Below are 25,901 nucleotides of genomic sequence, written 5' to 3' on the forward strand. Positions count from 1 at the left end.
ACCTCAGGCGACCGAATCAACACGGACATCTACTACAAACCGACCGACTCCCACAGCTACCTGGACTACACCTCCTCCCACCCTGCCCCCATTCTCCCAATTCCTTCGTCTCTGCCGCATCTGGTCCCAGGAGGACCAGTTCCAAAAACGTACAACCCAGATGGCCTCCTTCTTCAAGGACCGCAATTTCCCTCCAGATGTGGTCGACGATGCCCTCACCGCATCTCTTCCACTTCCCGCTCCTCCGCCCTTGAGCCCCGCCCCTCCAACCGCCACCAGGACAGGACCCCACTGGTCCTCACCTACCACCCCACCAATCTCCATGTACAGCGCATCATCCGCCGTCATTTCCGCCACCTCCAAATGGACCCCACCACCAAGGATATATTTTCCTCCCCTCCCCTATCAGCATTCCGTAAAGACCACTCCCTCCGTGACTCCCTCATCAGATCCACACCCCCCACCAACCCAACCTCCACTCCCGGCACCTTCCCCTGCAACCGCAGGAGGTGCAAGACTTGCACCCACACCTCCCTCCAAGGCCCCAAAGGAAACTTCCATATCCGCCACAGATTCACCTGCACCTCCATACACATCATCTATTGCATCCTCTGCACCCGATGTGGCCTCCTCTATATTGGGGACAAAAGGCCGCCTACTTGCAGAGCGTTTCAGAGAACACCTCTGGGACACCTGGACCAACCAACCCAACCACCCTGTGGCTTAACACTTCAACTCCCCCTCCCACTCCACCAAGAATATGCAGGTCTTTGGACTCCTCCATCGCCAGACCACAACAACACGACGGTTGGAGGAAGAGCGCCTCATCTTCCGCCTAGGAACCCTCCAACCACAAGGGATGAACTCGGATTTCACCAGTTTCCTCATTTCCCCTCCCCCCACCTTGTCTCAGTCAAATCCATCGAATTCAGCACCGCCTTCCTAACCTGCAATCTTCTTCCTGACCTCTCCGCCCCCACCCCAGTCTGACCTATCACCCTCACCTTGACCTCTTTCCACCTATCACATTTCCGACGCCCCTCCCCCAAGTCCCTCCTCCCTACCTTTTATCTTAGCCTGCTGGACAAACTTTCCTCATTCCTGAAGAAGGGCTTATGCCCGAAACGTCGATTCTCCTGTTCCCTGGATGCTGCCTGACCTGCTGCGCTTTTCCAGCAACACATTTTCAGCTCTGATCTCCAGCATCTGCAGACCTCACTTTCTCCACAAATACAGGTTGCCCAGCAGAGATCTTTTCTGTTTTTTTCAGGTTAGGGATTTCATCCAGAAGAAGACTATGTTTCTCACTAAGCCCTATAAGCCCGATACAGAGAGGCTGCTGCTACATTCCACAAGCACCCTTTCGGTTAGTGTCCTCTACCGTCTGCTGGGTGGCAGGGCATGGCAGGATATTAACTGGTTATGTGACATCTGGGAGCAAGAGCGAGGAGTGGAGTTCTCTTCTGAAACATGGGAGAATCTGTAATAGGACATGTGCTACGCAGTTAGAAGTTCTGCAGAGTTCATCTGGCACCAGACAGTCTGGTGAAGTTTAAAAAATGGGCATCTTCAATGTGCCCCAAATGTAAAATAAGTATAGGTACTCTTATCCATTGCTCCTGAGCATGCCACAGGCTCTATGTTTATTGGAGCGCTGTGGCAGGAGAGATAGGGAGGGTATTGAGGACTGAAGTGCAAGTCGACCCGATATCTCTCCTCTTAGGTCTATCGAATTTACCATCTTTAGACGGGCATCGGAAGAAACGATTTAATATTCTCGCATACATACTGTGCACGAAGAACATTCTGATGAACTGGGTGTCTGAGAACCCATTGGGCTTGCTGGGATGGCATAAATTATACAGCACATTCCCTTGGACCTTTTTTTTAATAAACATGATGCACCAAACAAGACCATTTTTATAAGACATGGCAGCCCTACTTGAGTTATTAGGATATAGATTTGTCAGCTATCTTAACTAGGGTGTTTGTTTAACCAGAATGGTGAGGTTTGTTGAGCCCTGGAGGGCTTCTCCTGAATTATTACAATGCTCCCGTTCCTTTGTTTGGGAGCTTTGCACCGAGCATAGCTGTTCTTTGTTTTTTTTTGATCTATTAGTTATTTACTTATTTATTGGTGTTGCTTTGCACAGTGTTAGGGTTTGTTTTGTATTATAGGGTAGGTTAGTAGCTAATAGACAGTAGTTGTATTGTAAATTGTATTTTTTTCTTTTATTATACTGATATTTGTTATTGATTGTATTTTTTATTAATTTTATTAGATTAGATTACTTACAGTGTGGAAACAGGCCCTTCGGCCCAACAAGTCCACACCGCCCCGCCAAAGCGCAACCCACCCATACCCCTACATTTACCCCTTACCTAACACTACGGGCAATTTAGCGTGGCCAATTTACCTGACCTGCAGGTCTTTGGACTGTGGGAGGAAACCGGTGCACTCGGAGGAAACCCACGCTGACACAGGGAGAATGTGCAAACTCCACACACAGTCGCCTGAGGCGGGAATTGAACCCGGGTCTCTGGCGCTGTGAGGCAACAGTGCTAACCACTGTGCCACCGTGCCGCCCATGTTAAAGTTAAAAACATTTGCTAATAAATATATTTACAAAAAAAAAAATGACTGTTGCTGCTGTTACATAGGCAAATACTCCAGTAATTGTGTGCAGTGTAATCCTGCAAAAAAAATGATTTGGTGCTGATAATTCAGAATTGTAATCAACATCAGGCAAACTCCTGGGTTCTCTCTACAAAAAGTGCCATAGGATTAGTAACATGCACCAGAATGATTGGAACCTTGTTTGGGACAGTACACTGGAGGCTCAAAGAGTTACATTTAAAAAATGCAGCACAGTCCCTCCATAATGCACACTGATTTTTAAAACTGCAATAAGCTCAAGGTTTGGAGTGAGACTTGCAATTACAACCTTCTGGGCATTAAAATGCCATAAGTGTCAACTCAAAAAGTACACATGATTAAACATGGAGCACTCACATTAAGTTCCACATGGACTGAGTGACAAGAAGGGCCCATAGCACAAGTCAAAGAATGATGATCATCTCTGGAGAAGTTTTAATTGTGTAAATCAGTGCTGTTAAAAGACTGGCGAACAAACTGAGTGAAAATATGAGAGGATGCAGAATTATTTGAGAGATCAGCATTTAGAGTCAACAATTGGAGATTTAATTCTATGCAAAATAAATCCATGTCTTTTAATTAGGACATCATTGTTTATTCACTGTGTACAAAATTCAGTCATCCATGCAAAATTTCAAACAGCAATCTTTCTGTAATGGTTCATAGCTTACAGTATTAGCATATGTAATACAACTGATCACCAGAATGTTATAAAATACATTATCCATAAAATGACTGTTTAAAAAAAAAAGGTTCCCAGTAATACCAATTGCTACATGGGTGCCACATATACAGACTTGAAACACAAGGATACTTATTGTGAGGAACAGGACTCCTTGGCACATTTAATGCAATCCCTGAATTAGAGGCTTCTTTTCAAAGCTTGGTCTATTTTGAGAAAATGAATAATTTTTCAAATTGCCAAACTTTGACAAACAACAGAAATATCCAGTTCTTATTCCACAATAAACTGCAGTTTAAAAAAGGTTTATTTATTCAATGTTTCTCCCAGCAAGTTTAAAAGCCTCATGAGGTCACTTCTTTAAAAAAAAGACATTGATAAAAGTGGCCAACTACAGCTCTTTATTTATGAAATACATGTTGCAACTTCTATTTTTTTCTGATAGCTCAGGATGGAAACGGAAAAGCATTGACCTCAAGAGACCAAAGATATCCAGGCTCTGCCCCAAGTTACCTTGGGGTAACAGGAATACTAGGAGATGGCAAGAAAAGCAAACCTCAGCTTGGATTCCTGCTCCTGACCATGATGCACTTTTGGATAACAAGTGAAGACATTATTGCATTGACTGACATTGGCTGCCCACATACACACAGAATATCTACATTGTCAAAACTACGTGCTAAATTGTACACCGCACAAGCTGTCAATCAAGAGAAATCGAAAGTGACAGAAATTTTTAAAAGGGGGAACAAAGCAGTGACATTCCATCACATAGTTAATGAGTCCTGTATGTTCTTACATAATATACAAAAATCAAAAAGAATAAAAAGGTTGCCAAAACAATACAAACAACACATTGAATATAATAGACTGTTTATAAAAAATGTGCAATATGATCTGAAAACCAGAAGGAGCATCCCTTATAATAAAGTGTGTTTAACATGAAGACTCCTTCCAAGGGCCAATATTGTTTCCATGGGCTTCAATCGTGTAGTAGCTTTGCCTAACAACATGCCCCTGCCCAGTTACTCACAAGCAACATCAGTGACTGCTGGAAAGCAGGAGGAGACACTGAAACATTCAAGTTAAAATTGACCTTCAGTTTAAAATATTACAGATTTCACACATCACTACAGCTGATTGAGAAGCTGTTATTTACCACATTACCTGTGGAAACAACAACTTGCAGAACTTAAGACAAAAAAATTGGCCCATAAGAATACCTCTTAATCTTGAATCTTAAACCTTCACCTATGCTCCATGACTGGCCTCATTGTATTGGATACTATTTTATTGCAATTAATGTTAAGCTGCCCGCAGCCATGGATGAAGATTATGGAATTATAAACTGGAATGCTATAATTCTCATTTACTTTTAAATACTAACATCTCAAAGTATGGCATTCATCACACCTCATTAGCAACACCTACAAATAAAAAAGTACACTACAAATGAAACTTATTGGTTACTTTTCAGTCACAGATCATGAAAAAAGTGTTTCTGAGCTGAACAGCACCCTGGACTGATGAAGGAATGGTAAAATCAAAGTTAAAAACCAGAATCACTTGAAGAATATGGTGCTGACTGAACTGGATTATGTAGTTGTCACCATAGTCAAAAGCATTCAACCGACTGGGCATCACAGTCAAAGCACTGCAAAAGATCTACCTGGACAATAAGTTTTGCCCCAAATGTGGTAGATTGATTCACACATTCTAAATTATTGGTAAATTGATACACAATTTTTAAAAACTCATACTGAAAAGTAACCCATATTACTGCTAGCATCATATATGTGCTAAATCACTAGGAACGTTAGAACTTCTCTTGCTAAAGCAACATCCAAGTCAGAAGGCACCCTGATGTGGAGTGTTTTAAGACACTGAAAATGCAACTCAAATACCCTGGGACTGCTTCCAATAATGCTAATGCACATTGCCAATGGAACCATAAAATACTCCACGACTTTTGTGAAAAAATAGATGGCAACTAAGTTCAATGAATGAAATCAATAACAATTAATGTTCCATAGGAGTTGTTTTATTAGAACAGTTTTGTTTATTTTAGAAAAAGGTGACATGAAACTAGCAACATAGATGAACATTAGTGGCTGATGGGTCTTTTGCATCCTGACTGCATTTCATGAATTATATTCCATAACCTTTGACACTTGACATTGTAAATCTGCTGTGCAGCAATTACGACCGTATTTAGATATACTGAACAATACCACAGACATAACAGCAGTTGAGCATCTCTTTGATGCAGCAAAGGCCAAAACTACCCTTGGTATCACTGTGGCAATATTACAAAAAGCAAGAGACAAGGGAGTGAAATTTCTCTTTCAAAGTGGATTTGATTTGATTTGATTTCATTAAAACTGCATTCACAAGTATTGCAGTATTGCGAAACAAATACTTTGCAAGTGTCTCACTCCTGCACTTGAGGGGAATTTCAGCTGATTCAAAAAAAAAAAGAAAAGTCATTCAATATATTAAACAGTATTTTTATTTTCTTCCTTCTCTTTCTTGAGAGATTAAAGATGTTTGAATTCAAGACAATATTAAATCAATATTACCTTCTATTGCAGACCACCCACTGATTACGTCAAGACAAAAAAAAGTAAAAGACAACAGGATCATGTCCACCATCAGCACCCTGCACTAGTAATTTTTTTTAAAAAGCTGAAGCTAACCAGGTAACTCATGGGAAGTCACAAGTCTGTCCAGCCTCGAGAATAAAACAAAAGAACATTAGAAGTGAGAAAAACAGCTGCCAATGGAGTTTCAAATCAAAACACTGTTCGATCATTTTTTTCCCTTGGATAACTGAAATAGAGACTTTTGTGAATTACAGTATACACTTTAATTCCTGAAACAACTTGAGAGATGTGCATTAGTGCACAAGCTATTAATAGTAAAATAGTCATTAGTGTAAATTTAAATCACTACCTTAAAACCATGCTTTTCACAAATATTTACATTACTTTTTAAAGTTATATTTATCATTTTTACCCCCCAAATGCAGCTAGCAATTTTAGTAGAGTAGAACACTTCAAAGATAAAGAATATGAATATCTTCCCTTCTGGTAACTGATCAACAGCATACCGTAAGCAAGTTACTTGGAACGACACTGTTCCAACTTCACACACTGAACAGGTATAAAACCTAGATACACACAAGCTCCACACTGGTATGGTGAAATGCATGCATCAGCAACACAGCCCCCTGAGTAGAAACATTACAAAAATACCATATATATATATGAGCACTTAGAAAGTCAGTACACACATAGCCCCACAGCTATATTATTTTTGCACACAGATGACTTGAGCAGGTAATGCCAATCACCTTTTAATAAACCTCCAACTAAAACCTTTGGCTATACACCTTTCTTAATGTGTAATACATGTTGTACAATTGTCACCACTGACCAGCAGATCTCAGAAAATAACCCATGAAGTGTCCTGAATTGTCTGCAGCTCCTATACAGAAACAGTTTGTAAAATCTGTTCCAGAGTCCTAATGGGCAGTGTAACAAAATGTTTCTTTTTATCAACTTCACCGTGAGTGAGTTTCCCAGAAAAAAAAGTGGTCCCAAGTTGGGAACTGTCCTCCGGTGAGCTGCAATACAAAGCACTGCTGGGTACACTTTTGCAAGTAATCCAGGTCACAGCAAAGCTAGGCCAGAGGTAGGCCTTTGCCAGCACAGATACCATGTTACAAATTTGATTTCTTCACGCTCATTTAAGACTTGGGGCATATTCATTTGCAGACGATTGATCTCATGTAAAGTCAGATTGACACTGCCAGACACTAGAACCAGTGTTTAGGATTGAACGGTATACCCTATGCAATGTTAAAACCTCACAAACAGAAGTTAAACAAAGCTGTAAACCAGAAGGTAGTAATTTCAATACTTGTTGCACCCAGCCACCACACATCATGTAAGGGTCTTGTGCAGGAGTGCGGAGACATTGCAGCAAGTCCACTGAACAAAACAGCACTCCCCTCCCCACACCAGCACAAAGAAATTGAAGATTCTGAAAGAGGTATAACAGTGGTCATAATTGCAGTGCTGTGTCTGTTTCTGTGACATGTGGCAAGATCCTTTGTAGCCCTGAGACAGATCAATTAAGTAACTGCAAATCATTATCACTGTAGGAATACTGTAATTTACAGTAATTCAGTCCCTGAGTTAAATCCCAATGAGAACTCTCCAGGGAAGGGATGTGTACAACTGAGTTATACTGAGCCATAAGATCACATTGCCAACTCTGAATTGGAGAAACTGGGCAAAATTGGTTTCTTAGTTTTTAAATTCCTTTTTGACCATGGTATTAAAACTGAAATTGCAACGTCATATTTACTATCCTTGTTTCAGGTAAATTGCTTTGAAGTATCTTTTATATTTCTCAGTCAAAAGATCTGTTATCAAGCTTCATGTCACCATTTAGCACACAGTGGAACATTGTGTGGCAGTTTCATTAACTTGTGAAACTGTGGTTCAGTCAGTCTGTAGGACTTTTTTTTTAAAATTGAGAAAAAGCTATTTTTGACTGGATGACTAAACAATGGCTTACCTTCAGTATACTCCAAAGCCTGTATGGAGTTATCACAATAAGTTAAAAATTCAAAAATAAAAACAGGCATCAGGTTAACTAGATCCAATAATAACTGGGAGATTAGGAAGGTTCATAACACTCTCTATTTTACGAGGATACCAATCCAGAGAAGCTAGCAGCTGAACTTCAGTTGCTGGCTACAGTCAGTGTGTGTGCAAAAACAATGCATGTGAAAAAGACTTCCAACATTAATCTACAACGGTTGAATGGTTTGAAAGCAGAAATCTACAAAGCACAGTCCACACATGTTTGGAGGGCGGGATATAAACTCAGTTTAAACAAGACTTTTGGTACAAAATGTTTTTCTTTAAAAATCCCCCTCCAGTTTAATTGAGCACGGGACCAGCAGGATTCAGAGAACTGACGATGGAAGGGGATGCCAGGCTGTGGAAGGTCGGTGCCAGCATGTTGGGGGGTGATGTACTTCTGCTGTTGGGTTTGGTAATCATACTGGGCTTGAAGTCAGGGTGTCGCCGAGCGTGCTTCATCAAGTGGTCACTGCGCATAAACCTCTTCTCGCACATCGGGCACTTGAATTTCTTCTCACCAGTGTGGGTACGATAATGTCGAGCCAGCTCATCTGAGCGGGCAAACTTCTTCAAACACTGCGGCCAGGTGCAAGGAAATGGTCGCTCCCCTGAAAGATGAATTGGGATACAAACAAAGATAAGACACTGTGACTGATCGCAGAGGAGACAGAAACATGGAAACGATTTTCATCTGCAAGCTCTTTTCATTCGTGGAGGTAATGGTTCTCATCCTCAGCCATGGAGACAATGATCAATTGTTGGATGCAGCTCACACTGTCCACTACTACATTTCTCCCCAGAGTATGAGAACCTACAAACTGAGTGGAATGTAATTTTAAACTCATTCTCTGCAGGAAACCCACACAGATCGAGGGGGCGGGGGGACTGGTTTTACGTTGTGCTGAATATTAGTTTCTGTTAGAGAACAAAATCAGACACGATGTAAAACCAACAGCGCATATGGCACAATTGTTTCCCACCCAAATTATATTATCACCCCACTTTGTGGTCAGCATTTTGTAAAATTCAAAGCTCAGAATTCTTCTTGCTCTGCAGTTTCACAACCGTAACTGTCTCTGTAGTTAGCTGATCTCAATTGGGCAGTTCCATAATTTGTGTCTTTTCTTTGAGCCAGCTTGTTACTCGAGTAACAAGCCTACAGGGTTAATTGGAAGATAAAAGATTGTGTTGATTATGTAATATTGACTGCATCCCACACAAGTCCTGAACTGACTCAAAATTGCACAACACTTAAGCAGGCTGAGGATAGAGGCCAATTATCTCTTGTGCACGTTCAAAAACATATTTCAAATTGTAAAGCCTCATTCTGTCATGATCTGGACTGAAGTCGTTTAGGAATACATACAGATAATTATTATGTTGGCCATTTGAGCTAAAGAGAAACAGAATTAAAAATGAAATAACTTGAATCAAGCAACGTAAAAGACAGCAAAGTGGGAATTTTGCACTTCAAAATTAACTAATTAAAATAAAGTCGACTGAAGCAAGGATTAGGCACAAATTGTTATTGAGGAGTACATAGAATATACTAAAACTATACAATCAAGAAAACAGATTCTCTTTTTCTACTCGCATTCTGTCTGATCACAAATTAAAAACACTGTTCATTCTAATCCATTACAACTCTAACAGAGCTCTATATTCAATAGCATTTACACCTGAATTAAAGGAATGACACGTTAGAGCCTCTCTAAAGGGTTTTTAGAAATACATTAAGGACAAAAGGGTAACTAGGGAGAGAATAGCGCCCCTCAAAGATCAGCAAGGCGGCCTTTGTGTGGAGCCGCAGGAAATTGGGTAGATACTAAACGAGTATTTTGCATCAGTGTTTACTGTGGAGAAGGACAGGGAAAAAATATAATGTGGGGAAATAGATGGTGACATCTTGAAAAATTATCATATTACAGTGAAGGTGGTACTGGATATCTTGAAATGCATAAAAGTGGATAAATTCCCAGGACCTGATCAGGTGTACCCTAGAAATCTGTGGGAAGCTAGGGAAGTGATTGCTGGGCCCTTTGCTGAGACATTTGTGGTCAGGAAAAGCCAGGGAACAACAGATCAGTGAGCCTGACGTCAGTGGTGGGCAAGTTGTTGGAGAGAATCCTGAAGGACAGGATTACATATCTTTGGAAAGGCAAGGATTATGGATAGTCAACATGGATTTGTGCGTGGGAAATCATGTCACATGAACATGATTGAGTTTTTTGAAGAAGTAACAAAGAGGATTGATGAGGGCAGAGCAGTAGACGTGACCTATATGGATTTCAGTAAGGCGTTCGACAAGGTTCCCTATGGGAGACTGATTAGCAAGGTTAGGTCTCATGGAATACAGGGAGAACTAGCCATTTGGATATAGAACTAACTCGAAGGTAGAAGACAGAGGATCGTGGTGGAGGGTTGCTTTTCAGACTGGAGGTCTGTGACCAGAGGCATGCCACAAGGATTGGTGCTGGGTTCACTACTTTTTGGCATTTATAGAAATGATTTGGATGTGACATGGGAGGTTACAGTTAATAAGTTTGCAGATGATACCAAAATTGGAGGTGTAGTGGATAGTGAAGGAGGTTATCTTAAAGTACAACAGGATCTTGTTCAGATGGGCCAATGGACTGAGGAGTGGCAGATGGAGTTTAATTCAGATAAATGCGAGGTGCTGCAATTTGGGAAAGCAAATCTTAGCAGGACTTATACACTTAATGATAAGGTCCTAGAGAGTGTTGCTGAACAAAGAGACCTTGGAGTGCAGGTTCATAGCTCCTTGAAAGTAGAGCCGCAGGTAGATAGGATAGTGAAGAAGGCATTTGGTATGCTTTCCTTTATTGGTCAGAGGATTGAGTACAGGAGTTGGGAGGTCATGTTGTGGCTGTACAGGACACTGGGTAAAAACAATGACTGCAGATGCTGCAAACCAGATTCTGGATTAGTGGTGCTGGAAAAGCACAGCAGTTCAGGCAGCATCCGAGGAACAGTAAAATCGACGTTTCGGGCAAAAGCCCTTCATCAGGGCTTTCGCCTGAAACCTCGATTGTACAGGACACTAGTACGGCCACTTTTGGGATATTGCGTGCAATTCTGGTCTCCTTTCTATTGGAAGGATGTTGTGAAACTTGAAAGGATTCAGGAAAAAATTTACAAGGATGTTGCCAGGGTTGGAGGATTTGTGGTATACGGAGAGGCTGAATAGGCTGGGGCTGTTTTTCCTGGAGCGTTAGAAGCTGAGAGATGACCCTATAGAGGTATATAAAGTCATGAGGGGCATAATTTGGAGATGCTGGTGTTGGACTGGGGTGTACAAAGTTAAATCACAACACCTGGTTTAGTCCAACAGGTTTAATTGGAAGCACAACCACCTGATGAAGGAACTGTGCTCTGAAAGCTAGTGCTTCCAATTAAACCTGTTGGACTATAACCTGATGAAGGACATAGATAGGATAAACAGACAAAGTATTTTCCTTGGAATGGGGGCGTCTAGAACTAGAGGGCATAGGTTCAGAGTGAAAGGGGAAAGATTTAAAAGGGACCTAAGGAGCAACTTTTTCACAGAGGGTGAACGTCTGTATGGAATGGCATGCCAGAGGAAGTGGAGGAGGCTGGTACAATTACAACATTTAAAAGGCATCTGGATGGGTATAGGAATAGGAGGGGGTTAGAGGGATATGGGCCAATTGCTAGCAAATAGGACTAAGATTAGGTTAGGAAATCTGGTCAGCATGGACGAGTTGGACCAAAGGGTCACTTTCCATGCTGCGCATCTCTAGGATTCTAAAACAATGAAGACAAAAATAAGGCTCATGATAAAAGGCACATCACACTTGGTTTATGCAGCTGGTTAGGCAAGGGATTTTTCTCGGATAGAAACTGTTAACATTTGCTTGCAGTGAGGTCCACACTGGCTATGGCAGCATTATTGCTCATACCCAAATGCTTTGAGCTGCCTCCTTGAAACAAAGCAAATTTTGGCAAGTGGCAAAGCCCAGAGTGCTGTTAGGAAATGAGTTCCAGGCTTTTTGATCTAGCATAGCAAAGTATCAGCATTATATTTTCATATCATGATGGTGTGAGGCTTGGAGGGGAACATGTACATTAATTGCTATATCTCCCTTTTGTGTTGAACTATTTATCAATGTGAATGGCCTCTTGCCAGTAGGTACTGCAACTATTTCTGTACATCATTCTTTGTTCAGATACTTTGCAAGAAATAAAATTTAGAAAAGATTCAGTTTTACAAGAAAACTGGAATTTTGCTTTAGTTCCCCCACGAGCACCACTTGTTAAAGACGGTTACAACTCACTCTGTTTTTCCATGCACATCTTGTTTTCTTGGACAACACCCAGCACAGATTAAAATTAGTCAATCTTTCATTATCGAGTGAGGTCAATTCAGTTTAGGATTGTGGAGGCCTTAAACTGCAGCATTCCTGCTACAAAGTCATGGACTACTGATATTTGTTTAAAACCAGCTTCTTCAGACAAGTTCCTACACACAGCTGGAGCAAGTATGACTTGAACCCAGAGGTAGGGACACTACTGCTCTACAGAGATTCCTGGATTCCTGAAGAAGGGCTTATGCCCGAAACGTTGATTCTCCTGTTCCTTGGATGCTGCCTGACCTGCTGCGCTTTTCCAGCAACACATTTTCAACACTACTGCTCTACCTCAAGAACCAAAGGGAAGAAGGTACTAATTTTTTGCTTTAGGTTAGTCATGAGGGTTTTCTCTTGAGATGTGTTGACTTTCTCAGCTCAGAATAAAAAATCTCGATGTTCAAGTAATTGTATAAGGTAACAGAAACCAAGCTAGATATTCCTGTGCAGGGAATCCCATCTGATGTTACAAAATGGAGTGATTCATAGATTATACCAGCACTGAAATGAACAAAGTTTATTACAGAATTACCTTTGGAAGTACATTAGTCATATTTAGGTATAGATTTTAAAGAAAAAACCAATCTCCTCAAATGTTATGATACACCTTTGGAGCAGGTGGTAATTGAACCCAGGTACCCATTTTCCAAGGTAGAGATATTACCACTGTGCCACAACGGCCCCCATATCTACATGTTTTATAATTTAACCTACTTTTCTAATCAACCTGTTCAGAAATGTTATTACACACTTCAGGAGCAGGTGGGATTTGAACCCAGGCCTCTTCGCTCAGAGGTAGGGACACTACCACTGCACACGAACCCTCATGGAAACATACAGAGAAAGTTACTAAATAGATAACAAGCATCTAATTGACACATTCACATAAGATTACCACAGAGCAGCTCATGTTGTTCCCTGGTAGTGTTCCTACCTCTGAGCCAGATTGCCATGGGTTCAGGACCCACCTGCTCCAGAGGTGTGTAATAACTTATCTGAACAAGTTGATTAGTACATATCCAGGAATGCTAAAGATGCATCTGTCCATGACAATAGTAAGAGTGACCACCCACACAGTCCAAGTCCCATCTTCACATTCAACATGCTCTCCATTGTGTTGTGTGCACTGTTATCCAGCAATCGTACTGAATAAGTGTACTCCAGGGCTTGGTGTACCCCTAACCCAGCTGTTCCCATCTAGATCACTGGCATGTACCCAACCCCGATGGAAAATTGTCCAGGTCTGTGCTGTACACAAAGCAGTACAAAACCAACCCAGACAATTACTGCACTCCACTTCAGTCTACTCTCAATCATCAGCAGTGATGGAAGGGGTTAACAATAGTACTAGTTTAGCAATAACCTGTTTGCGGATGCTCAGTTTGGGTTCTACTAGGACTACTAAGCTCTTGACCTCAGTACATCCAAAGGGGAGGAGAGAATGATTACCCTTGATATTAAGGCTCCACCTGACCAAGTATAAAGGAGCCTGAGCAAAACTGGAATTAAATAAGAATGCAGGGAGGCGGTTCCCAACTGTTTGCAGTGATACCTGGTATCTAGGAAGATGGTTATGGTTGTTGGAGGTCAGACATCTCAGCTCCAGGACATCTCTGCAGTGGTTCCTCAGGGTAGTGTCCTTACCACAAGTCTCTTCAGCTGCTTGAATGACTTTCCCTCCATTGTAAAAAGGTCAGAAGTGGGGATGTTTGTTGACAATTGCAATGCTTAGCAGTAGTCACAACTCCTCAAATACTGAAGCAGTCCATGTCCAAATGCAGCAAGATCTGGTCAGCCAAAGTCTGGATATTGACAAGTGGCAAGTGATATTCATGCCACACAAATGCCAGGCAATGACCATCAACAAATAGAAATTCTAACCATAATGCTATGACCAATGGCATTTCCATCACCAAATTCCTCAATATCCTCAATGTTACCATTAACCAGAAATTGAACTGGACAAGCCTTACAGTATTAGCCTGGACTAGACTAGAGCAGGTCAGTGTGGAAGCCTTGCAATGAACAACAATGCCCAACTGCCCAAAGCCAGTCCACCATCTACAAGACATCAGTTTGATGGAATACTCCCACTTCCTTGGATGAGCACAGTTCGATACCATTAAGGACAAAGCATAGAGTCATAAAGTACAGCATGGAAACAGATCCTTTGGTCCAATTCGTCCATGGCGACCAGATATCCTAACCTAATCTAGTCCCATTTGCCAGCACATGGCCCATATCCCTCCAAACACTTCCTATTCATATGCCCATCCAGATGCCTTTTAAATGCTGCAGTTATACCAGCCTCCACCACTTCCTCTGACAGGTCATTCCATACATGTACCACCCTCTGCAAGAAAAAGTCACCCCTTTAGGTCCCTTTTATATCTTCCCCCCCATACCCTAAATCTATGTCCTCTAGTTCTGGACTCCCCAACCCCAGAGAAAACACAATGTATTCCATGAGATCTAACCAGTCTCCCATGGGGAACCTTGTCAAACACCTTACTGAAGTCCAAATAGATCACATCCACTGCTCTGCCCTCATCAATCCTCTTTGTTACTTCTTCAAAAAAAAACTCAAGCAATCAGCTTGATTTGCACCATATCCATAAACATTCACTTTCTCCACCACTGATGTTCAGTAGCAACAGTGTATACCATCTAGAAAAATTCAAAGATCCTTAAATGGCACCTACCAAATCCATAATCACTACCATCTGGATGGAAGGTGTCGCAGATATATGTGAATACAAGTACATCCAAGAGTCCCCTCCAAACAAACAACCAGACTTGAAAATATAATCACAGTTCCTTCAGCGTGACTGGGTCAATATCCCAAAATCTCCCTCCCTAATAGCAAAGTATCTATCTACACTCAAGTAACAGCTCAGCACACAGTTCACGGGCAGTTAGGACTAAGGTGCTGACCCAGCCAGTGACATCCACATCCCATGAAACAAATAAATCACTGGGAGCAAAGTTCATTAATTCGGCCATCTACTGACAATGGGTCACATCCTTACTTCAGAGCCATGAGTTTTGGGTTCAAGTCCCACCCCAAGTTTTGATGGTCAAAGATACATTCAAAATGTGGCCACATTGGCAGAGTACGAATATGCAAATCCTCCAACCATTCACCAGCAAGGATTAAGAATGGGAGGAACTGTGTGAAGGGAAGACAGCTGCAGCTTTACCACAATAACCAATTGTTCCAGACTACAAGTAAAAGTATGGCAAGTTGGTAAGGCAAGTTGGAACCCCTGAGCAGGTTATTACACCACTATCACCAGAACTACCCGAGCGAATCAAAAGTTACAATATATAATAACACCATGCTAAGAAAACCTGAACATTCAGATTCCATCCTTGCAATGAAGTGAGTTAGCTCAACAGCTCTCTGAGCTCAATAACTGGTTCCAATATCTCCAGTTCACAAAAGAGTGTGTTCTTCATCCCAACTGATAGCTACTGACTTTGAGAGGTTCCAGCAAAGGACGTCTACAAAAGAACTTGATGTTTAGGGTCTCATCAGGATAAAATACTGACCAGACTATCCATGTCAGAAACCATGCCACAATACCAGGTATGTTCTGCAAGAGAGGTGAGATTGATGGGTGGAACAGAGTGACAGAGAACCGGTCACATTTAATTGGCTTCTGCATCCTTGCATGTAGAAGTTTGGAGTGGTTTATGATGCTAATGAGGATACAGATCACCCACTTTTTTGGAGGGGTAAGAAAGAGACAAAAACAAGGGAATGAAATCCTCAAACTCGAGCAAGGGCAAACAGCAGGGAAAAATCAGGAAGCACTTCTTCTACACAAACAGAAGTTTGTTGGAAATTATTTCATCTAAAAGACTATTAACATTAGGGCAACTGCTTTAAAGATGGAACTAGAAAAGACTTTTGACAGGTAGTGGTATGAAGAGTTATGGGGCAACAATTGAAATGTGGATTGGAGGTGCAGATCAGCCACCATCTGACTGAATAGCCAAGCAGGCACAAGGACCTAATATCCCTATAACTGGACTTGACCTACAAAACTGGGTGTCTTCAGAAACTCTGATATAAAAGCAAAAAAAAAACCAGGACATTATAGTCGAAAGAGGAAGTGTTAGGACACAGGGGGATTCATAAACAATGTCAAACTGAATGATCTTACTCACATTTAAAAGTGGAGGAAAACATTTTAGCTCCAATCCACACCCAACTGAATTCTGCTTTACGAGGTACATGGACTTCTTAGTTGGAAAAAGGTAGATGTATTCCACACTCTTAAGAATGCTGTGAAAAAGATAGAAGCCTATGCAATCTAACACTATAAACCGTTAAGTAGATTAGGCAACCATTTGAGAAATGCGACCACAATTTGCCTGTGTTCAGAAACCCCTCTCATCATCATACTAACCTTCATTTTAGATTTGAAAATAAGAGCAATGTTTGTATTGTGGGAAGGTCACAAACCAGGATTGCCTTCTCTGGTGAAAATTATAGTCAACAACTAAAGAATTCTGGCCTACTGAGGTACTAATGAATTGACAGTAGTAGACATTTGTGACTATTGGTGCAGCATTTGAAATATTTTCAATACTTTCACCTGGTTTACCAATTACAAGACCCACTCCTTCCTTCTTGGCCTTAGTTTTTAAATAGTCCATACAGATCATTTAACTGGAGACAGTTAAATAGTCAATTAGAAATAGCCAAGATAAACAAGGGCAGCCTCATTCCCTCCTAGTTCACAGCATCTGATTATCTTTTGCATGGATTAAGCTCCAAAAGATTCTGCTACTTATTATTGTAATGAAGATTACTCTAAATACAAGCTTTTTTCATAATGCATAGCTCTTTACCAGCTGGGAAACAATGGTAGGACCTTATAGCACATGTATCCCCACCTGAATTTCTAGTTTTCTTTAACGTTTTGACTAGATGCTTGCTAAAGTTATTCAAAACAAATCTACAGAGGGGCTGGTTTTTAAAAGTTTTCATTTCCTGAAGACTTATGGTGAATTACATCATAGACAACATCCAGCAGGCATTTCTTTATATGTGACCCCAGCAAATTTTATCAGGCTGTTTGATCCCAGAGCCTTAACAGTGAGCCTAGTACTGTCCACACCCAGACAGTTTCAATAAAGACCACTCGTTCACAAGGGTACAGAAACTAATTGTGGAATGTTCCTTGCTTAAGGTCATTTCAGGTAGAGAATCAAACCTAGAACTTACATCTAGGCATAATTGTACTAAGTTTTCACCCAAACCCCATTTACTACAAAATGAAAATCAGACTCTGCCACAAGTACACAATTTTCTATTGTATTTACCAGTTTATTTCAAGAATTGATCAGGGAGAATAAGGCTACAGAGAGGTAACTGGGAAATTGGATTTGTATTCTTCCAAACAGCTGGCACAGAACGGTCACTTGGTCACTTGCTGCATGATAACTTTGGATGGACGAGGCCCCCCAAAACACTCACTGTTACTAGTCATTCAGAAAGTACACCTGAAATCATGAAAGTAATTGTAAAGTCCCTCAAAGACCACTTAGTCACTCAGCATCGATTGGCCCATCAAACTGGTCTTTATACTCCATTAATAATGTTTAATATGCCATTCTATTTATTATTTTGAAACAGTGTATATGACCACTAAGTCTTTGAAAGAACCACATAGCATCGCCTACACCAGATTGACCTTTACCCCATAAAGGGTAAAGTCTTCATAATCCTGGTGGACTATAGAGCTGCTCTGTCATTAGAGAGAGATGTCTGATGGTGTTTTAACTTGGGGTCACCACATCTTACGTGAGGAGAGAGTTTGAGAAGGAGAGCAGCAATTGAACACATTGCAGGAATCACTGTGCATTATAAACCAGCTGCCCAGCCAACTAAGCAAACTAACACGTGCTCTACATACAGTTCTTGTATATCAACAAACACATTACAGACATATAGAATAGCATATAAATTTAAAATTCAGACATGACTCTAATAATCATTTAAATGTGTCAGGAAGTTGAACAATTCCAACTAGAACAATGTGCACCCCTCCCTGGAGTGTCAGAAGGCTGAGGGGTGACCTTATAGAGGTTTATAAAATCATGAGCAGCATGGATTGGGTAAATAGACAAGGACTTTTCCCTGGGGTTTGGGAGTCTAGAAGGAGAGGGTATAGGTTTAGGGTGGAGGTGGAATTTAAAAGGGACATTTTCTGTCAGAGGGTGGAATGAGCTACCAGAGGAAGTGGTAGGGGCTGATACAATTAAAACATTTAAAAAGGCATCTGGATGGGCACATGAATAGGAAGGGTTGAGAGAGACATGGGCCAAGTGCTGGCAAATGGGTGTGGATTGGGATATCTGGTCGGCATGGACGCGTTGGCCGAAGGGTCTGTTTCCGTGGTGTACATCTTGATGACTCTAAGTGGGGAGTGGCTCTGCTGCTCAACAGAAGAGTCAGTGGGTTCGCAGGAACTTCACTCGGCGGCATCACATCTTCCGAGTGAGTGCGCATTTTAACCGGCGGCGAGGGGGGGGGGGGTTCGTGTAGAGCCCCGCGTGGGGCTGGCGTGTGAGCGCGGGGTCGGGTTACCGAGGATCCCGGACTCTGAGTCAACACGGAAACGCCCACCGCACCGCCCCCCCCCCCCCCAGATGGGGACACGCCCACCAGCCCGCTCATTGGCCCGCCCCCCCAGCAACCGCGCCCAAGCTGATTAACCATTGGAGGAGTGCGACTGGCCCCGCCCCTCGAGCTCCCGCTACCGCTCCTTTGCCTTTCTCGCTTCACCCAGAGCCTGGCGGCATTTGTCAGCCCTTGCCCTGGATAATTCCCCCTTTTTAACCACCTGCCTTTGAAACATTATTTTTAAATCATCCCCGTTCTCTCTCTCTCTCTAGGAATTGAATACGTTGCTGAATTCCCAACCACGCCGCATGTGCTTCAGATACTGATAGCTGTTTTCAAAATATTTCACCATCTGAACCTTCAGGTCTTATTTGATTTGAATTACTGATCATTCATCCAGCACATCTCGGAATTCCAGTAACAAAAACCACACACACCGATGTCAAACCCTAAACTGTTAAATTTGCAGGATTATAAAATGCTACCAAACTAAGCTCTCTGCGCCAGCATCCAGCCCCTCGTCTCACTCGGATGGCTAATTATTGTTCAGTTTCCAGGAAATTCCGGTCTATTCCTATTATGGGCGTCCACTCTCCCCACCCACCCACCCACCCCCTCCCTCTGAATTACATGTTTCCCACCTCCTCCAACCCCCCACCCCCCAAGCTGTGACGATTGTAACAGGAGGCGGGGAGCACGATGCTGGCATTATGCCAGGGTCAGGGATCCAGGGCGCTCTCTCTCTCTCTCTCTCCACCACCATCACACCCCACCCCCCACCCCCCCCCCCGGGCAAAAAAAAAAGCCTCCGCCAAGGGCACACGCTGCAAAAAAAAAATGCTGGGAAATGACGCAAGTCAGTGACGGCCTGACGGTTCTTAAAACATTGGGCTGCGGGTGGGGGAGCTGGCCGATGAGGAGAGGAATGGCTTTTTCCCCGGACTGTCAGCCCGGGTGAGAAGCTGCCCATCGCCCGCTTCAGTTTCCATGTCCACCCCACAAGCTACAGGGGCTGCCATCAGTGAGTTAACCACCACCACGCCCCTGCAAAGCTGCAGTTATCGGCCTGAATCTCTGGTCAATGGCAAGTTGGCCGACTCAGTAACAGGTAGTTACTGTACGAACCCCGCCCAGCTCAGCTCCCCCTCCCCCCAACTCATAGCTATATTAAAAAAAAATTAGAATTCTGACAGCATCAAATCCGATTGTGAAGTACTTGTGCTATCCCTTACTGTACCACCCTAGACCCTGTCACTCAAGGTCAGGGATCTTGTCCGGGTTCTGTCTAGGCAAGTTGGAACATGTAGAGACCCCACTCCCCTGACCCCCCAAGAAAAAACCTAACTCGTGAAATGTCACACCAACCCCCCCCCCCCCCATACAAAACCACTTCGAAATATCACTTGCCCTTTGTTCCGCAACAAACGTCAAATTGCATCTACTTAATCGCACAAGTACGGTTTCGTACCCAGAGCCTCATTGTCTACTCTCAGTGACTCCTCCCCTTCTCGGAACTGCTAAATCTACAATAAAGGGACATTATCTTAAATCTACAAGAAAGGGAACGCACGATTAAAACAAACTTATTCAGCCCGCACGAAAATTCGAGATCGCTTCTAAACAAGGGGTGCCGTCAGTAAAATCGGGAGGATAACACTGTCTGTGCCAGGTTAAAACACAAAACAAGATCAACAACATTAGCCACTACAGTTAAGCGCCATTAATTTAGCCCCTTAGTTTTCACTATAAAAGCAGCGTGGGAACAAAAGACGAAAGAATGCGAGTGTTACAGAAACAAAAGAGAAATTCGCAGGACCATCAAGGCACAGAAATGAAACGTGGCGACAACTTTTTGTTTCAGGGATGGGGGGGGGGGGGAAGAGAAGAGAGAGAGAGGGAGGGAGAGGCGGGAGGAGAAAATAAAGCTTTGGGCTTTCTACCTGTGTGAGTTCTCATGTGTGCTTTCAGATGGGACGATTTCCCGTACACTTTGCCGCAGCCGGCGAAGGAGCACTGATGCTTCTTCACCGCAAATTTGTCCGAGCGCCTGTTTTTCCGCTTCTCCGGGGTAGAGTTGGCGGTACCCAGGGTCGGGGTGCTGGGACCCTCGGAAAGGGTGGTGTAGCCGCTCTCGAGGCTCTCCCCGGACGACGAGGACGAGTTGCTGCTCTCGGAGTTGGATGACATGGGTCGGGATTTCTGCAGGTCGGTCAGAATGCTGGCCACCAGGAGCAGGTTACCTCCACCGCCTCCTCCTCCTCCTCCTTCCTTGAGCGTGTCGCTGACTTCTTTGTCCTCTCGGGAACTTTCCTCGTCTTTGACCGGCGATCGGTGCACCACCGCCCCGCTGGAGATGGACATGAGGCACTCGGCGGCGAAATAGTCGCGACAGGCGAAGGCAGACATCGCCAGGGAGGTGGGGTGGGAGGGGGGGTGGTTAAGAGCTAGGCTGTGTGTGTGTGTGTGTGTGAGAGAGAGAGAATTGGGATCTCCCTTCACACCCACCTACCACCCTCCCTCTCTCAGAAACTGGTGAATAAAACAGACAGGTCTGGGTATATGTGTGTGTGAGAGAGTGAGACTCCCCCTCCCTCCCAAACCCCCCACCCCCCCCCCCAGCCCGATGCGATCTGAGCGCCACTGTGCCGTGGTCCCGCTGCTTTGTCTGGGAGAGAGGGGTCTACGTGCTCCCCGCCTCTTCCGAAACGGCTTGTGACGCGCCGGGCGGATCCCAGACTCTGAGCCACTTGGGTGACGCGTACTTTATTGACGCTAGAAACCCCTGTCTCCAGGGGCAGGAGAGAGAGAGAGAGAGAGAACATCATTTCATATCTACATCTTTTTAAAAAGTTTGTCATCTGCCTAGAATTTCTGAAACCTCCTTCTTCCCTCATCCTCCCCCCCCCCACCTCCCCAACACCTATTTTTTAAAAAAAGAAATGATTGAGTTGTGCGTGAGATCGAAGCTGATTTTGTGTCGTTTCCAGGCCGCTCTGTAATGCGGGCGTTATCATGAAATTCGCAGATGATGCTAAATTGGGCGGGGGAGGTGTAATCGCCAGAGAGAGAGAGAGAGAAAACGTACTGGTGGGCGAAACTCAAGAGATTTGCCTCAGAAACATAGAATGCTGGTAGATTTAAAAAAAATAAGAAGTGGGGTATAATTGTTCAGCAATTTCGAAGCATCGCATCGATATGGTAAATCCGGAAATAAGTGTCCACCCAGCCCATGACCCGTTTCATCCTCCAACAGCTATATGACTGTCCTCGGTCTGCCTACTCAGGGGAGGGCACAAAGACTGAAAGATATCTGCAAATAACTGAACACGATATTATTCGGAACGTTCAGTCCAAACTCGCGTGCCTGACCCTCCTCCTATCTTTAACACAATCAACATAACTTTCCTCCCCCGCACCCACCCCGCCCCCGGTCTATATTTTAGCTTTTACTTTAAATATATTTGCCTAAATGATATTTGAGTCTTACATTCTGGTCACTCGCTGAGTAAAGAGGTTTCTCCCGTTGGATTTATTAATGACAATCTTGGCCCCTAGTTTTGCTCTCCCTCCATTCTCTACACCCCACCACTACCAGTCAACAAGTGGTAATATCTCTGTATCTGCCGAATTAAAGTGTTTCATAATTTTAAACATCCCTGTCAGGTCAAGCCTCATCTTCCTCTTTTCTAAAGATTCCCAGATTGTAAAATATTAAGTGATTATTATAACCTTATCCTTTACCTCTCTTTGCATTCAGCACTATGGAGACCAGAACGGTACACAATAGCTACGTGTTGTTTAAGTGATGCCTTCTTACATTTTGTCAGGTAGATTTTCTTCTTCTTAGTAAAGCAGTTGCCCAGTTGGAAACCAGTGCTTGGACCCAAAAGATATTGTCAGCCTTTGGTTCAGATGTAGTCCTCCATGCTGCATCAGGAAGTCAAGGGTTCAACTCTTGCATTTAAGCACACAATTTAGGTAGCACTGACAGTGTCCTGCATTGCCTGAAGTACTGTCTTCCAAATGATGTGAAAGCAAAATCCTGCACGAATTCTCCACAAACTACAATTCATGAAAGTATACAGACCAACATTTATCTTTCAATTAGTATCATTAAAAAAAAGTCGGTCCATTTATCTCATTGCTGTTTGAGAAACTTTGTTATGTCCACACCACAACAGTGACTACAGTTCAAAAGCATTGAAATGGCTGTGAAATGTTTTCTGATATCCTAAAATTGTAAATGGCACTATATAAATGCAAGTTTTAAAAAATTTTTACATCAACACATATTTAAAAAATGCTTCTGACATAACACAGATGTAGAATTTTGCTTAACCAAAGAGGAGCTATTAGGACAGATGATCTATGTTAAAATGTTAATTAATGGCTGAAGCATGAGGAGACTATGCCTGAGTGAGACGTAGACTAAGTTAATAGTGCGTTAGGTTCAAGACGGAAACTTTGGTAAATCTTTCTTCTATTTTAAATGTAGATATATGGAGTCAGGTTTTGACATGGTTCTAATACTCTTCACGTAAGTTGGATTGTATTGTTAAACAGGATTATCATGTTAACCTGGAAATGGTAGTTATCTGTCAATTAGCTAAAAGCAGTTGGCTCAATTGATCTCAATTACTGTAACAGGAAGTTAAACTAGTCAGTGAATCCCTACAGCATAGAAACAGACCATTTGGCCCAATGAGTCCACACCAACCCTCTGAAAAGTAACCCAGCCAGACCCATTCCCTTAACTAATACACCTAAGCTACACTTTTTGGATTATGGGAGGAAACCCATACAGTCACAGGGAGAACATGTAAACTCCACATAGACAGTTGCCCAAGGCTGGAAATGAACCTGGGTCCCTGATACTGTGAGATAGTAGTGCTAACCACTGAGCCACCACATCATCCTAGTTCAGCTCGCTATAAGAGGCAGTCATGATTTAAACTATGTGGACTGTGGGGATGCACAGTCAGAAGAATGTGCTTGAGTGGGATGCAAACCGAGTGAGTAGCAAAATAGATCTCCATGGAAATGTGTGAGAAAGTGGTGCTTTAAGTGTACTTTGTTGCAACTGGTAGAATGTGTTAAACATTTAGTTCTGGACTTACCAGCGTGAGTACAGTTCATCAATGGTTAAGGTCAAGTAAAACAAACTCAATGTTAAGATCTAAACTCAAAATTGGAGGTGTAGTGGACACCGAAGAAGGTTACATTGGATTACAATGGGATCTTGATCAGATGGGCCAATGGGCTGAGGAGTGGTAGACGGCTTTTATTAGAGTCATAGAGATGTACAGCGTGAAAACAGACCCTTCAGTCCAACCTGTCCATGCCGACCAGATATCCCAACTCAATCTAGTCCCACCTGCCAGCCCATATCCCTCCAAACCCTTCCTATTCATATACCCACCCAAATGTCTCTTAAATGTTGCAATTGTACCAGCCTCCACCACTTCCTCTGACAGCTCATTCCATACATGTACCATCCTCTGCGTGAAAATGTTGCCCCTTAGGTCTCTTTCATATCTTTCCCCTCTCACCCTAAACTTATGCCGTCTAGTTCTGGTCTCCCCGACCCCAGGGAAAAGACTTTGTCTATTTATCCTATCCATGCCCCTCATAATTTTGTAAACCTCTATAAGATCACCCTTCAGCCTCTGATGCTCCAGGGAAAACAGCCCCAGCCTGTTCAGCCTCTCTCTGTAGCTCAGATCCTCCAACCCTGGCAACATCCTTGTAAATCTTTTCTGAACTCTTTCAAGTTTCACAACATCTTTCCAATAGGAAGGAGACCAGAATTGCATGCAATATTCCAAAAGTGGCCTAACCAATGTCCTGTACAGCCTCAACATGATCTCCCAACTCCTGTACTCAATACTCTGACCAATAAAGGAAAGCATACCAAACGCCTTCTTCACTATCCTAACTACCTGCGACTCCACTTTCAAGGAGCTATGAACCAGCACTCCAAGGTCTCTTTGTTCAGCAACATTCCCCAGGACTTTACCATTAAGTGTATAAGTCCTGCTAAGATTTGCTTTCCCAAAATGCAGCACCTCGCATTTATCTGAATTAAACTCCATCTGCCACTTCTCAGCCCATTGGCCCATCTGGTCCAGATCCTGTTGTAATCTGAGGTAACCCTCTTCACTGTCCACTACACCTCCAATTTTGGTGTCATCTGCAAACTTACTAATTGTATCTTTTATGCTCGCATCCACATCATTTATGTAAATGACAAAAAGTAGAGGACCCAGCACTGATCCTTGTGGCACTCCACTGGTCACAGGCCTCCAGTCTGAAAAACAACCCTCCACCACCACCATCTGTCTTCTACCTTTGAGCCAGTTCTGTATCCAAATGGCTAGTTCTCCCTGTATTCAATGAGATCTAACCTTGCTAATCAGTCTCCCATGGGGAACCTTGTTGAACGTCTTACTGAAGGCCATATAGATCACATCTACTGCTCTTCCCTCATCAATCTTCTTTGTTACTTCTTCAAAAAACTCAATCAAGTTTGTGAGACATGATGTCCCACGCACAAAGCCAGGTTGACTATCCCTAATCAGTCCTTGCCTTTCCAAGTACATGTACATCCTGTCCCTCAGGATTCCCTCCAACAACTTGCCCACCACCGAGGTCAGGCTCACTGGTCTATAGTTCCCTGGCTTGTCTTTACCACCCTTCTTAAACAGTGACACCACGTTTGCCAACCACCAGTCTTCCGGCACCTCACCTGTGACTATTGATGATACAAATATCTCAGCAAGAGACCCAGCAATCACTTCTCTAGCTTCCCACAGTGTTCTTGGGTACACCTGATCAGTTCCTGGGGATTTATCCACCTTTAACTGTTTCAAGCCATCCAGCACTT

The 25,901-nt window shown here is 43.0% G+C and overlaps 1 protein-coding gene across 1 annotated transcript; it reads right to left on the reverse strand.

Annotated features, from left to right (window-relative positions):
• Positions 1 to 3,179: 3,179 nt before the first annotated feature.
• On the reverse strand, positions 3,180 to 21,618 carry LOC122565345 (Krueppel-like factor 9). Its single transcript, XM_043721217.2, has 2 exons — positions 20,959 to 21,618; positions 3,180 to 8,601 (listed from the first exon to the last, which is right to left on the reverse strand). The coding sequence occupies exons 1-2, from the start codon at positions 21,422 to 21,424 to the stop codon at positions 8,291 to 8,293; spliced, it is 777 nt and encodes a 258-aa protein (XP_043577152.2). The 5' UTR covers positions 21,425 to 21,618; the 3' UTR covers positions 3,180 to 8,290.
• Between the last annotated feature and the right edge of the window lie 4,283 nt (positions 21,619 to 25,901).

This window comes from Chiloscyllium plagiosum, unplaced genomic scaffold (genome assembly GCF_037043375.1).
Source record: "Chiloscyllium plagiosum isolate Xiang-an unplaced genomic scaffold, Cpla_swu_hap1 HiC_scaffold_28, whole genome shotgun sequence".
Lineage (NCBI taxonomy): Eukaryota > Metazoa > Chordata > Chondrichthyes > Orectolobiformes > Hemiscylliidae > Chiloscyllium > Chiloscyllium plagiosum.